We start from the raw sequence: 15,373 nt of genomic DNA, 5'->3' as shown, positions 1-15,373 counted from the left end.
CTCAGAGTCCACAGCCCGAACCTGGAAAGACCCAGCGTGTGTAGGGAAGGGAAAGCAAACCTTGGCCTGCAGCACCCAGTACGTCTCCGGTTTGAAGGACTGGATTTTATCATGTCTCTCCACGCAGAAGCCCAGGGTAGGGGTTTGACATGGCCCAAAGGAGATGAGGGAGCTGTCTAGATTGCCATATTTTCCCTGGAAGTACTTAGTTTGAAATCTACAAGGAGGCATGGGGTAGAGAAAGATATTCTGGTCACGTATGCACTCAAAGCCACCATCGTTAATCACCCACGTTGAGTCCAGCATGGGGCCAGCTGGCGGCAGTGCCCCTGCTCAGAAGACAGGGGACAGAGTAAGAACGTGGCTCAGCACAGGGGCCGGGAAAGGTGTGTGTGGGTAGAGAGGAATCATGTGTTTGCACACATGGCACGGAAGGCAAGAGAGAAGAGTTTCCCCCATCCTGGGGCTGGGAAACCCTTCTATTCTATTCTATGCCCTCCACCCTCTCCTCAAGACCCATGCAGTGAGGCAAACACCCTGCCAGAGAGACAGTTGCCTTCAGGGTTTTTAGAATATGGACACTGGCCTAGTACTAACCAGGCCCAGGGGCAGCAAATGGGGACCCATGAGGCAGGAGCCCTGGCCAAAGGGAGGGCAGCCGGCACCTGGTGAACGCACAGCCGATGCGCAGGTCCAGCTCTTGCCTGGCGTCCACCGACAGCGCCTCGTTGTGGTCTGGCTCGCCCAGGCGGGCCATGGCAGCACAGATGTCCGTGTCTGTGATGGAGCTGAACCTGGCCCGGAACACGGTCTTTTCGCCACTATGGGTTGGATTCATGACGGGCAGCACAGCGTCCAGGACCTGGGGGAGGCAGCCCAGCTGTCACTCACCTTCCAAATCTCTGCCTCCACGCCTCTCGTGTGAGGGCTCCTCTCTGGGGCTGAACCTTGCTGGTGTGACTTCCTCTCCATCCTGCCAGACCCTCCTCCACCTCCTTGCCTGTCCAGAAGTCTGTCTCTCCACATCACTCCTGCTACATGGCTTCTTTTCCTTCCACTGACAAACTTGTTCAAACACCCCCCCTTACTACCATCCTTTCTCTTATCTGCTTTCACCCTTGCCAAACCAGGAAATGCTAATGCCACGACACAGGGAAACTCAGTCATGCAATCCACCCCACTTGACCCATTTCCCTTCTTTTTAGAGGGCAGAGTGCAAGGAGGGGTGGGTGGAACTCTTAAGAAGCTGAAGAAAAGCCAGGGAGGGAAAACAGAATGAAGAGGAAAAGACAAAGGGCAGGAGCAGGGAGGGCACAGGGGACCCCCACCTTAGGGACTGAGGGCTAAGCCCAGCAGGGGGCCTGGAGCCAGACTCACTATGAAGGCTGTGCAGTGGGAGGGGAGTCACACTGGACCCTGGCCATGTAGATTCTTTGGTGGGGGGTGCCTTTGTTGCTGAGGGGAGAAAGCCCCCGAGCTTCCGCCCCCAGGGAAGGAGCAGTCCCATAGGGGTGGGGCCGGGACAAGAGTGCCTAGGAAGGGACAAAGCGTGATCATGTTGACTGAGGGTGCTGTGTTGGAACTTGGGGTGTCCTGAGCTCCCTGGCCACACAGGAAGCATTTCCTAAGCCCCAAAGTGTAACAGGCTCCGGGTGAGAACTGGGGGTGCAAGAGGCAGGAGCGTGAGCTGCACCAGGGGACACCTGCAGTCAGGAGCTGCGTGAGGGCGTCAAGCCACAAGAGAGGCAGACACCTGTGTCCTTGCAGGGAGGGTGGAAACAAGACGGGAGGGGGAGGCTTGATGGCATCTTGGAGGGGACGGTGAAGGCTGGAAGTGAGAAAAGCAGGAAGAAAGGTAGCTAAGTGGCAACCAGCCTTGGCCATAGGTCCCTGAGAGGTGCCCAGAAGGCCTGAAAACCTTCCTATCCACTGAGAAAATTCTGCCCTCTGTCTGTATGTTTGCTCACACAGTGCACCCGAGTAGGGGAATAGGTAATACCCCTCTGCCCTTGGCAGAGTCCATACATTTCAAAGTGTCTATGCAATTTCCAAACTAAAGGAGGAAAAAAGGCATTTCTAAGGCAACGCAGCAGATTCCCAGCCGCACCCCCGGCATGGCGCAAATGCGAGGACAGGTCAGTGGGAAGGCTCGAACTAAGGACAGCAGTAGGCCCCCTCTTACCTCAAAACAGATGTTCTCTCCCTCCTTGTCGCAGTCCAGCCATAGCACAATATAGTCGCAGCCTTTGCCCTCCACCTGCCACAGAGTACACAGTGACTGGCCCCTCCGTGGCCCGGCCCGTAGTGCCCACCGACGGTGCTCCCAACCACACCCTGAGCCCCATGGAGCAGGACTGCCACCCAGACTGGGCCCGGGCTGAGCAGCGGCGCTAGACGCAGTTAGGCTGCCTTAGCCACTCAGAGAACTTCACTCAGGACTTTGTTTTTTGGACACAAAGAAATTATAAATGCAAAATGATCTTAACCCCCAAAACTGCATGGGAAGAGGGCTGAAATGAAATAAGCTTAAATGTTAATGGTGGTTGTCTTAGGTAGTGTGATTATATATTTTTTCTTCCTTCTACTTTTTAATATTTTCCATAATGTGTGTGCATTTAAGATTAGAAAAACCGCCACCACCAACAAACAGTTTAAAAAGCAGAATTTCTGCTCTCCAGGGCTGAGTGACCCGGCTGCCCAGGTGGGCCAGTGGATGGTTGTGAGAACAGTCTGAAAGGTGCCTCGTGGGCCAGCAGGGGGAGCTCGCAGAAAGGGCTGCGAGGCCCACCCAGGGCTTCCAGCAAAGGCCTCCAGTTCATGAAAGAGAGGACTCTGGAGACCACCTGCAGTGCAGAGGGCCCAGAGTAGAGGCTTCTCAGGTGCCCATGCCCTAGCACGCCCACACACCTGCAGGAACTTCACCATGTTCAGCTTGGGGTTAGCCTCCTTCTTCTCTGTCGGGGCTTGGCTGAACAGCTCTGCGGGGTCCACCTTGTCCCATTTGTTGTACTTTCCTACAAACCATAGCCACAGTGACAGCTGAATCATACTTCTTGGCTCACCAAGCTTGATCTCTCCAATTGTCATAGGCCCAGGAGGAGAGGGAGGCTTGGAGAACAATTTGCCCAGGGAACCCCACAATTGGAGGCAGAGCTGGGCTTTCATTCCCCTGGGCTGCTGAGGTGACACCACACCTTGGTCACCTCCAGGAGCCACCGCTGGGCAGGGCTGCTGCTGCTCCAGCCTCACTTCAGGACATGCCCTGTGGCTGGAGCGCCATTCCTGGGCTGGCTCACTTTGCCAGAGCACTGAACCACACCCCTCCTACCTCTGTCTTCTCTTCCAGCCTGAATAGCTGCAACTCTCCCCCTACCCAGCACTTGACTGCACACATGACAGGTGCTCAGGGGAACCCCATGGGGAATCAGTCTCTTGGGCTTCGTGTCTGGTACATCCACCTACTTCTCTACTCAGTGCTCAGTGCTTGCAAGCTTAGCCCTCTGGCTTTCTTTTTGTCCCCATTTCGTACAGCCTGGGAGAACGGGGTCATACAGAGTCAAGTTCAAATCCCAGCTCCCCACCTGCTGGCTGGTGATAAAACTCAAGAGTCCAAATGCTTGGCCACACGACTGAATCAATGTCCTTGTTGTCACTGGGCAACAAGAAGTATTGAGACTTTGCTGTGCACTAAGCTCTCTTCCTTCACCGTCACACTGAGTCCTCAATCCTAGGAAGTGGATGGCACTATCGTAAGACTCACATCACACATGTGGAACAGAAATTTCTTTTTTTTTTTTTTGGAACAGAAATTTCTAGAGGCTCCAGTCCCAGCCCATGAGCCTGTAGAGCATGAGACAGAGCCTAGGCTGGAGTCTCTCATCAACCACAGGGCCCTGCATGTGGCTCTGCTGGGTCACTAATGCTGGCCCTTCCAAGGTAACAGATAACAAAGATGACAATGACAGCCACCAAACGACCACTGGGCAACAGTCACATTCACCTCCCAAATGCCTGCATGGGCCAGCCCCTCTGAGGTGGGCATCCACCACCTCTAGGAAGCACAGGAAGGAGCATAGGGCATGCAGTGACTAAGGGGTGCCTCTGGGATGGGGACCCACGGGCATTGAGCTCTAAAACCTGGGTTCTAGATGACCCAGGACCTGCTGGCCTCAGGACTCATGGGTTCTGCACTAATTTGTCTGCCTGGAGCCCTCCCTGGCTCCATCTAGACTTGGGGCAGCACTTTGCCGGGCTTCCCTCAGTGGGATAGGGGTTGGGCAGGGTGCAGGGGGCTCACCCAGGAAATCCAAGGTCATCACATGACCACAGACGGATGTCATCTTGAAGCGGACGGGCTGGCCAGCAAAGGTCCCGCTGTACTCATGCACGGAGCATGTTCCGTTCAGCCCTTTGTGGGAGGACATGTTTCCTGCAGAGAAGCACAGTGATGGCTGCTCCAGCAGGCCACAGCCACCACAGAGGCCCCAGACCCAGAAGCCACCACTCACAGGGCCAGAGTCCCCCTTCCCCAGAGCAGTCAGTGGCAGCGTTCCTCAGGCCACTGCGTGTAACAGTGCTGACGAATGTCGTGGTCCTCCGGGGAACACCACTCATTGCTAACCAACCAGCACGGTATGCTCACCACGCAGGGCCCTGGGCCAGCTGAAGGCCAGGAGCACCCTCTCTGAAGGCTCTCCACAGCAGACACTTGGGCCCTTCCTCTCATTTCTGCCCCACTTCTTTCAAACTTCACTAGGTCTCCATGGACCTCCTCATTACCAGGTCCCTGGACGTCTTCTCATGCTCCCGCTCCCCACTGACAGCCTCTCAGCTGAACTTTCTTAGCTTCTGTGGATCGGGCACTTCTCAGCTCTCCCCTCCCCTTCAAAGAGACACCATCCCACTGTCCTGACCCAGGGGAGGTCACGGTGGACATAGGCCATTTCTAGGTACCCAGAGCACCCAAGCACCCTTCCTATCTGGAGGGAAGTCAGAGATAGGAAGGAAAGGAGCACCCCACCAACTACCCCAGTGGCCAGGATGGAGTTAAGGGACAGATGTCCCCTTTCTTAGTGCCCTGGTGTCTCAGTAGGGCTATATACCAGGGCCAGCCTAATGATGCTCTTGAGTGACATGAGGCACACAGGCTGCAGCTATAGTGGTTGAGGGCAGTGGCAAAGCTCCTGTGGCGATACGGTCTGTGGCATGGCCTCAGACTTAGACCAGGGCGAGATCTTGGCTCTGTATTCTTCCTTCTAGTGAATTCTCTTTCTGTGTAAGTTACCAGGGCTGGGTGCTGCTTTATGAGCAACAGTGGACTGCCCGGTGCTACGCTGTGAATGGTGTCTGTACCTTTTGGGAGTCCTGGACCGCACACTGAATGTAGCAGTAAATGCACCCACAAAAACTAATACTGAGATGCTTCAGTAACACCCACTGTCCTGAACCAAGTCAATTCCAGAGGGCTGGAGTCACACTCCAGAAAAAAAGAAATGACCATGTTTAGTGAGTCCTCCCACAAACCCGCCGGTTTGTCTTTCCTACCCCGAGAGAGGATTTTAGCAATGGACTGGGCCAAGGATGGCTTTTCTGCAACCATGAGCACGGTCTTCATCTTGTCTGAAAGCTGCCCGGGGCTTTGGCCCTTCACACTCCAGTTTCAGAGGGATGGAGATGAAGTTCAGAAACTGTTCTTCTGCAGCTCAACACTACCATCAAAGCTGACTCCTAAAGAGAAGAAAGACACACAGAAAACAAATGCTTCTAATGGAAACTCTACCAAGAAGGAAACTCATTTTAAAAAACAAAAACCAGCGGTGCCTGGGTGGTGCAGTTGGTTGAGCATCAGACTCTTGGTTTCAGTTCAAGTTTGACCTAAAGGTAGTGAGATGGAGCCTTGCCTCAGTTTCCATGCTCAGTGGGGAGTCTGCTTGGGTTTCTCTCTCCCTGTCTCTACCCCTGCTCATACATGCTCCCTCTCTCTGTCGAGTAAATAAATATTTTTTAAATGTTTAAAAAAGATTTTTAATTTATTTATGAAAGAGAAAGAATAAGCAGGGGTAGCAGCAGAGGGAGAGGAAAAAGCAGGCTCCCGCTGAACAGGAGCTCAATCCCAGGACCCAAAAGAGCCACCCGGGTGCCCAACAAATAAATCTTTTTAAAAAACCCAAAAAGCAAAACACAAGTAGACACAATTTCTTTGGGATTCCTGGGTGGCTCAGTCAGTTAAGCATCTGACTCTTGATATCAGTTGAGGTCTTGATCTCAGGGTTGTGAGTTTTCAAGCTCTGTGTTGGGCTCCGCGTTGGGCATGGAGCCTACTTAAAAAAAACAACCCCCCCCCAAAACCCAAACTCCACACATAGGGGTTTCTGGCTGTCTCAGTCAGTAAAGAATGCAACTCTTGATCTCAGGGTTGTGAGTTCAAGCCCCACACTGGGTGTAGAGTTTACTTAAACAAACAAACCTGAAGAAAAAGAAAAAAAAAGACATGGGATAAACCAGGGCAATGGAACTGGCTTAGAAACGAACACCTTGGGAATTTGGGTTCCTTTGGCAGAAGTTGATGTGGCTCCCTGACCTCAGGTCAGTCATGTCACCAAATCCGTGCTAGGATAACTTGGGGGCCTTTGGATCTGGACTGACAGGCTGGGGTAGCGCAGAGGGCCAGCCCTCCACCCAGGGCACACTTCTGTTTGCTCCCCAGGGCTGAGAGCAGTACCTCCACCTCAGCGGAGAATCGGGATGCCCCGGGACATTTTCTGGTTTTGTTTAAGATTTATTTGAGAGAGAAAGAGAGATCGTACACAGGCGGGGGAGGGGCAGAGGGAGAGAAGCAGACTCCCCATTGAACAGGGAGCCTAACTCAGGGCTCGTGATCCCAGGACCCTGAGATCATGACTCCAGCTGAAATCAAGAGTCCTCATACACTCAACTGACTGAGCCACCCAGGCGCCCCACCCTGGGACATTTTATAAAATGCAGATGCCAGGCCATGTTCCCTAGATCTTTCTGATCCAAAATAGGCCTGAGACCCATTGGACAATGGAGTCCAGACCCCAGTAGTACTCGACAGCCCCTTTCCAATGGGCTCCAATCTACCTTCCTGCCTGCCTTTCACAATCTCTAGCATTGCAGATCATGCTCTGGCCAATTAAACTGGACACCATATCTAAAGAAAAACATATTCTTAAGCCTCTGTTCCCTTGCTCGGAATGTACCACCAAGCCCAGAGAATGCAGCTTGACTGTCTGAAGGCCTGGCTCTAGTGCCAACTCTTGGTTAAAGAGCTCTCCCAACACCCTGGGGCGGGACAAAGCATTTCCTGCTGCCCCAAGTCCGTTACAATAGACCGCACCACGCCACGGTTAGTTACTGTCTCATTCTACACCAGCACGAGTTGCCTGAGGTCTGGATCACTGCCGGCCACTGTGACAACTGGTTCCATGATTGCTACAGGACATTTAATTCCTGCTTTTTTTTTTTCTTCCTGCTGTCTTTTTGATCACTATATATATGGCCTTAACATTGACAAATATGACACTGTATTAAAAAAAAACCAACCCAACAACATGACTGCTACTTAAACAACTGGGCAACCTTCTGGGTGGGCTGGGAGGGTTAAAGCTAGATTCCTACTTTATTTATTTATCTAAGATATCATTTATTTATTCATGAGAGACACACACACACACACACACACACACACACACACACACACAGAGGCAGACACAGGCAGAGGGAGAAGCAGGCTCCATGCAGGGAGCCTAACGTGGGACTTGATCCCGGGTCTCCAGGATCATGCCCTGGACCAAAGGTGGTACTAAACCGCTGAGCCACCGGGGCTGCCCTAGACTCCTACTTTAGAATTGCCACCAAAACAGATTCCAGACCTGGCAGAAATTTACGCAAAAAGATCAAACTAGAAAAAATACTAGGGGTGCCTGGGTGGCTCAGTCAGTGAAGTGTCTGTCATTGGCTCAGGTCATGATCCTGTGGTCCCAGGATCGAGCTCCCTGCTCAGTGGGGAGCCTGTTTCTTCCTCTCCCTCTGCCCCTCTCACCACTTGTGCTCTTTCTCCATCACGCTCTTTCTTTTGTTTTTTTAAAGGGTTTTTTTTTTTAAAGATTTTATTTATTTATTCATGAGAATACACAGAGAGGGGGGAGAGAGAGGAGGGAGAGAGAGAGAGAGAGAGAGAGAGAGAGAGAGAGAGGCAGAGACACAGGCAGAGGGAGAAGCAGGCTCCATGCAGGGAGCCCGACGTGAGACTCGATCCCGGGTCTCCAGGACCACGCCCTGGGCTGTAGGTGGCGCTAAACCACTGAGCCACTGGGGCTGCCCTCCATCACTCTTTCAAATAAATAAAATCTTAAAAAAAAAAAAAAAAACTAGAAAAATACTAGAAGAAAACATAAACTTTGGTATGAAGGAAAGACACATAAGGATTTCAGAAGCTCAGAAACATATCTCATGTTTGAAAGCATTTGCTTTCTTTTTCTGTGAATGGTCTATTCCTATTTCTTTACCCTTTCTCTCCCCAGCCAGACTGCTGTTTTCTCATTTTTAGTAATTGTTTTATATAATGAGGAAATTAGCCCTTTGTGATATGATGGCCAACAACACTTGTAATGGCAAATTAGAAGTAAAATGAGCTCATGCTTATCTCACTAGCAATGATCACAGGATGAGCACACGTGGAGGAGGGTCTGGTGACAGGCAAACTACGAAGGTAGGTGGCTGAAGTAAAACTGGACCAACCTCTGTGCGGAGCAATTAGACGATCTCTCTCAAAACTACAAGTGCACATCCCCAGCAATCCCACCCCTGGGAATGAATTCAATCACCCCACCAGAATTTATTGAGCACATACTACATGCTCAGTATGTGTTGCTATGTGCCACGTGGGACAAAGTCCAGGCATTAAGACCCACAGAGGATTGGGGGACAGTGGGGAGGGCAGTTTCAGACTTTGGGTTTGCTTTGAGGGAACTGGGAGGTAGCACAGGAGCCTGATGACCTGACTTCAAGTGTTCAAGAGATCCCTCTGGCTCTAAGAAGGGAGTCACTGGGCCTTGGGGGCAGCGATGGAGGTGCTGAGGGAAAGTTGGGGTCTGGGGCTGATTCCCAAGGCAGAGCCAAACAGGACTGAGAAGGGGAAGTGAGGCAAGTGCAGAATGACTCCAGTGCCTTTGGCCTAGGGAGCTAAAGGATGGGATTCCCATTTGTTGAGATGGGAAGTTAGGAGGAAGGAGCAGTTTGGCACAAAGATGCAGGAGCTGTCAGGTATGTTAAATGTGAGCTGCCTAATAGCCAGCTGGGCCATGGAGGAGGCGGTGGCATGTGGTGGCATGTGGAGCAGGGAAAGGAGCCCAAGTTGGGGGCTGGGGAGATAAGGTGACTCAGGAGAGGGGAGATCCTCAAAGGCCAGAGAAGAGGCACTTGGGTTGGTGGCGGGGGTGAGGAGGGCGGGAGGGGAGGCAGGAAGTCATTGCACATCACACATCGAAGGCTACAGATACTTGCAGCCTGGGGGAGGTGATAATGGAGACCTGACATTGGGGTCTGGAGACCTACAGGCGCCAGGTGACCTTGATGGGAGCTGTTTCATGCAGGAGTGCCAAAGGGAAAAGCCTGAGGGGGGTGAGCTCAAGAGGACCTGGAAGGAGGGAAGAGGAACAGTGAGTAGGTTTTTACATTTTAAGATGGAAGATAAACCAGCATGTTTGTAAGGAGGATAGAAGTAGTAGAGTAGAGGGAAAAGACAAGATGCAGGAGGTGAGGGGGGAATTGCTGGAGTGATGTCTCTGGGTGGGAAGCAGTGGCTGTCCTTGGCCAGAGGGCCCCTCTAAGAAGTACAAATGTCAGCAGGTCAGCAGTGAGGACAGGAGATGGCACTGGGGGCAGGCTGCCAGCAGGGGAAGGGCTAGATTTAGCAGGGATGGGATGTGCCAGGTGAGTAGGAGTGAGAGGGTGAGGGGAAAGATACTCTAGGATGGGCAAGGAGGAGGGGAGGACGTGGGAAGGTCCACGCAGGGCATGCGCTGGTGGGGTCTAAAATCTTTATGTGCTAGAGTGGGGAGCAGGGGTGGAAGAAGAAGAAAAAAAGTCAGAGGGCAAGGTGCCTGGGCACTTGGTGTGGGGGCCTGAATGGCGTGGGGGATGAGGCCGCAGGGGGACAGGAGACTGCAGAAGTAAGCAGTGGGCGCTGGCAAGACTGTCCACGTGGACACTGGGTTCCTGAGGCAGGACACAGCGGGTAACACACCGCCGGGGAATCCCCTGCAGCATTATCAGTCAGAAGACATTAGAAACGTTCTAGGGTATGCCAACAAGGAACTGTTAAATAAAGTGTGGCAGACAATGGAACACCAAGCAGCAATGAGAAAGAAGTGCATCTGCTCCGTAAATACTAATGTGAATTGAGTTTCAGAGAAATTACATGAAGAAGTGAAGTGTGTGACTGTACAAAGCACTGCCATCTATGGATGCGTGCACACACACACTCAAGAAATGGCAAAGCAACCACCTGGGGGCAAGAGTGGGGTTAGGGTCTGGAAGCTGGACCTGGGGGGGCCTTCTGCTAACCATACTTCCTTTTTTACTTGTTACATTTAGTGCAGTAGACACACATAAGTGGTCAAAAAGAACTACGATTTAGAAGTACGGAAGAGGGGCGCCTGGGTGGCTCAGGTTAAGTGTCTGACTTTGGCTCAGGTCCTGGGACCTGGGATCAAGTCTGGTATCCATCCATCCGGCTCTGTACTCAGTGGGAAGTCTGCTTGAGATTCTCTCTCTCCTTGGAACACCTGGGTGGCTGAGCAGTTAAGTGCGCCTGCCTTCCGCTCAGGACGTGATCCTGGGGTCCTGGATCGAGTCCCACATCGGCTCCCCGCATGGAGCCTGCTTCTCCCTCTGCCTGTGTCTCTGCCTCTCTCTCTCTCTGTGACTATCATAAATCAATAAAAAAATTTTAAAAAAAATCTTAAAAAAAAAAAAAAATCTTAAGGCAGCCCCGGTGGCTCAGCGGTTTAGCTCTGCCTTCAGCCCAGGGCGGGACCCCGGAGCTCCGGGATCGAGTCCCACGTGGGCTCCCCGCATGGAGCCTGCTTCTCCCTCTGCCTGTGTCTCTGCCTCTCTCTCTCTTTCATGAATAAATAAATAAAATCTTAAATGTATGTTATTTTTAAAGGGAAATGTGATCGCCTTCTTTTCCATAACCTATGTGGTTCATCACATTTGATCTCGTCGCCTGCTAAAGCTGCATCTGAAGTTGGTTCTCTCATTTCAAAAGGGAGAATCAGCCAGTGCTGAGGGCGTGTTGACAGCAAACAACACACACTGGAACTGTAAAGTGAGAGCGTCAGGTGGGCACTTACTGCCGGTCGGTCGGCGGACTCTCCTCTCGGCAGCAGGATCAGCAACGGTGGGTGCCCTCGGGGGTCGCGGTACACAAAGTCCTCCCCTGTCCGTCTTACGAACAACGGAACTCGGCTTGGGGGTGGAGGCCCAGCGGTGGCGCAGACAGCACCGAGAGCAGGATCTCCACCTTGGCCACTTAAGCCGGTGCCGCGGGGTCCGGAGAGCAAGCCCCTCCTCTGCACGCAAGCCCGCTCCGCACGCCGCCGCTCTCTCCAGCCTGGCCCGTCACGCCTCGAGGCTGGCCTGGGCAGTTTTCTGACTGCGAGCGGACCGAGGCTCAGAACAATGCGGCCGAGGCCCAGGCGACCTTTGCCGCGGCTCTAGGGGCACCTCGGGGCTCCGCGGCCATCAAGCCCACTCTGGGCGGACCTTCCCACGTCCTCTCCCGAAGGCTGAGTGGCAAAGAGGCAGGATAAGGCCAGTCCTCCCTTTCACCTGCGAGAACTGAATCCGGCGAGTCTGTCCACCAACAACTCGGAGAAACACACCCGGAGCCCTCAAGGCCGGGCCGGGCCCGGGGCGGCCCCCCGCACCTCCGTCTCCCCACCTGTGGCCGCAGCCCGCACCTCAGAGCCCCGCGGGAGGGTCGATGGAGGTCGCCCCTCACCACCTCCCGGCACCCCCACCGCCAGCCCCGGGGTGCGGGCGCCCCCGCCGGGAAGCAGGGCGCGGGAAAGCGAGGCGCCGCCTCCTCTCCCACGCCCCGGGGCTGGGGGCCCACCTCCCCGGCGCTTCCCGCCGCCCGCCGCTCACCCGCAGCCCCGCCGCGGCTCCCGCCGGGGCTCCCGCCGCAGCTTCCGCTCGGGGGGCGGACTCGGCAGCCTCCACTTCCGGTCCGGCCGCGGCGGGCGTCCCCGCGGCTGGCGTCCCCTCGCCTGTCCTCCGGGGCGCGCACGTCCGCGTCCGCGGGTTCCGTGGCTCGCGGGTACCGGCCCTGCCTCCTGACCCCTCCCCGCGGCCTCCCCAAACCCCCCACCTTACTCTTCTCCGCCACCGGGAAAGCAAGAAAGGCAGCTGTTACAATGGTCGTAAAAACGGAATGATAAATATGAAAATATATATGCTGTTCATAATTAAAATAATCAAGGGATCCCTGGGTGGCGCAGCGGTTTGGCGCCTGCCTTTGGCCCAGGGCGCGATCCTGGAGACCCGGGATCGAATCCCACATCGGGCTCCTGGTGCATGGAGCCTGCTTCTCCCTCTGCCTGTGTCTCTGCCTCTCTCTCTCTCTCTGTGACTATCATAAATAAATAAAAATTTTTAAAAAAAAGGGTCATGTCCCCATTTAAAAAAAAAATTAAAATAATCAAATTCGCAGATGAGTGTATAGCCGACTCTTTTTAATGCTGTGACTGTGGAATGAACGAATGAATGAATAGAAAATCTATCTGAAAAAAAATCCATCTGGAAGATGAATTGGGCAATAAAAACAACTTTTTTTGTGTGTGTGTTAAAGCATTAGGATTATGGAAGGCTTAAAAAACTTTTCATGGCCTTATTTCAATATCTTTTATGGTGTCCCTAAATATGTTTTAAGTAATAGCAGACACACATTTCCCCTGCTCCCTGTAGGCTTTTTCTCCAATCTGCCTTTTTTGAGTAGGAGCCCTGAAAGATGCTCTGGACAAAGAAACATCTTATGGTCAAATTAAGGTCGAGAAATGCCAAGAATTAAAAGTCATAATGAGACTCATTTTCAAAACGGAACTGATTCCAAACCCACTCCTTGGCAAGGTCTCCGTCTCCAAAATGGCAGCTTCATCTTCCTGGTTGCTTAAGCCCAGTGTCTGACAGCGTCCTGGATTCCTCTCTTTTTCTCGCTTATTTCTCATCTGAAAATCCTGCCATCCCTGTCTTCAAAATATATCTGAGATGCAATCAATCCTCCCTGCTTCCACGGCCACCATCCTGACCCAAGCCCATCTCCCTCCTGGTCTCCTAGTCTCCACTCTGCGCCCTATGGTCTGTTTCCCACACTATTCTAGCGGCCAGGTCTAAGACTGGATTTAAAGGGTGAGACCAGTTGGCAGAGAGGCAGCACCAGAGCCCCTTTATTCTTTAATTCCATTTGGGGATCATTCTGCCCACCAGGAGGTAAGATCTGAGGCCTGGACCCAGCAGGGGGCACGGCGTGCTCAGTTCTGGGGGATCTCAAGAGCGTTCTTGCCAAAGCCCAGTCAATGCTGACTCAGCTGGCCTCAAGGTCAGATCCCTGAGAGACAAGGTCACTGTATCCTCCACAGGAAGGGGCAGCAACATTGCAGGATGTGTTATCTTAAGCCACATCAGCAACTGCCAGGTCCCCGAAGTCCTCATCTACAAGAACAACAACCAGTCCTTAGGATTCCTGACTCATTCTCTGGTTCCAATTTGGGCACCACAGTCCCTCTGACTATTGCTGGGCTCTCAGCTGAGGACAAAGCTAGTTACTACTATCAATCCTATGACGCCTCAGTTGAGCCTGCATGGCTCAGAGTTCCAGACCCCGGAGTAAGTGACACACACAAACCTTTTAGCTCTTCTAGCACATTCATGACATCTGCTGGGTAAATCTTACTTTCTTGTCACCATGATGATTTTAAGTCAATTCTGGCATTTTTGTGGTTTTAGTGTTCACACCTTATGTATGCTGGCTCCACGTGCATCTCTGCCTTCCTGGCTGCTGGTGGCGTATTGGTAACTGTGGTCTTTATCCTTGGAAGTCAGTGTAGCTGGACCTAAAATCCTTCACTCATGTTTTCCTTCCCTGAATATCTTAAATATATCACTCTAGTTTCTTCTGGTATAAAATGTTGCTCTCAAGAAGTCTGATAATCTGATTTTTCTTTCTCTTGTGATTTTTTTTTTTTTTTTGCCTCAATGCTCCAAGTTTCTTTTTAAGTTTATTGATTTTTGCTAGAATACATCCTGGTGTCGGTCACTTGGATCAGTTTTCTCAGGTTTACAGTTTCCCTTGGAATATATGGTTTCAAAGATGTTTTTTCTAATTTAAGGAAAGGTCTCTCAAATCTGTACTATTTGTACTTGACTTTGTACTATCCTCTTGTTTCTTTTCAGAGTCTCCTATATTATACAGGTGTTGGCTCCTTGTGTGTGTGTATCTGTGTGTGTATGCACCTATCTTCTAAACTTGTAACTTTTTTCTCAAATTTATTTTGTCAGTCTGCTTATTTTACATACTTGAATGAGAAGAACACAGGTGGGAACTTACATAACCTGTCCTCAACCCTTCTATAAGGCAGTCATCAAATTTTCTCACAAAGAAAACCAGCAAGTCTCCTTATACCAGCATGGTGCGGGCATAAGGAGAAGACAAAGACAGCTCGATGAAATGTAATACAGCTGCCAGTCAAGGATGAACATATGTAATATCAATTGATTTTTCACAAAAGCACCAGAGCAATTCAATAGGAGAAAGCAAAGTCCTTTCAATAAGTGGTGCTGGAAACAAGTAAACTTCCATTTCCATGGACTAAAAAAAGTTAATGTAAAATTTGTAGACAGCAAAGGCAGTCATCATTAATGTACACATGATGATTCCATTTGTATGCAAACACCTGTGTTACCACCTTCCAGATGAAGACAAAGAAAATTTCCAACACCCCAAAAGGGACTCTTAGTGGCTGCCCAGTCAGTACTCCCTCATATTCTGCTGGTAAAGGTTGAATTTGCCCTGTGCTCTGTGTGTGTGTGTGTATACATGTGTGTTCAGTGTGGATTCAGGCTCCACTGAGGAAGCAGGGCCTGTAATCTCTTCTTGGGGATGCTGTGGGCATGTCCTTGATAGATGCCCAGGGTGTTGGCAATAGGACGCCAACTCTGACTCCGTGGGTGCTCAGTGCTCCCTGGAGTCCAGAGCTGTCTTCCAGCCCCTACCCAGGCCACCCTTCACAGGACCACCTCCCTATAGAGCACAGTGCTAAGGAGGGGAGCTGATCTGCACAAAGAGAAT

At 51.8% G+C, this 15,373-nt stretch overlaps 1 protein-coding gene across 1 annotated transcript; it reads right to left on the bottom strand.

Moving 5' to 3' along the window:
* Positions 1-3: 3 nt before the first annotated feature.
* On the bottom strand, positions 4-12,213 carry LOC144309560 (DNA topoisomerase 3-beta-1-like; the record flags this gene model as incomplete). Its single annotated transcript, XM_077890643.1, has 7 exons — positions 12,175-12,213; positions 5,545-5,727; positions 4,298-4,429; positions 2,908-3,014; positions 2,183-2,257; positions 666-862; positions 4-217 (listed from the first exon to the last, which is right to left on the bottom strand). Coding segments are annotated over exons 2-7 (795 nt in total), but the record flags the coding sequence as incomplete, so codon positions are not given.
* Between the last annotated feature and the right edge of the window lie 3,160 nt (positions 12,214-15,373).

This window comes from Canis aureus, unplaced genomic scaffold (genome assembly GCF_053574225.1).
Source record: "Canis aureus isolate CA01 unplaced genomic scaffold, VMU_Caureus_v.1.0 ptg000086l_RagTag, whole genome shotgun sequence".
In the NCBI taxonomy this organism is placed as follows: Eukaryota; Metazoa; Chordata; class Mammalia; order Carnivora; family Canidae; genus Canis; species Canis aureus.
Note: the sequence above shows the minus strand (reverse complement) of the source record. Positions and strands in the feature narration are given on the sequence as shown.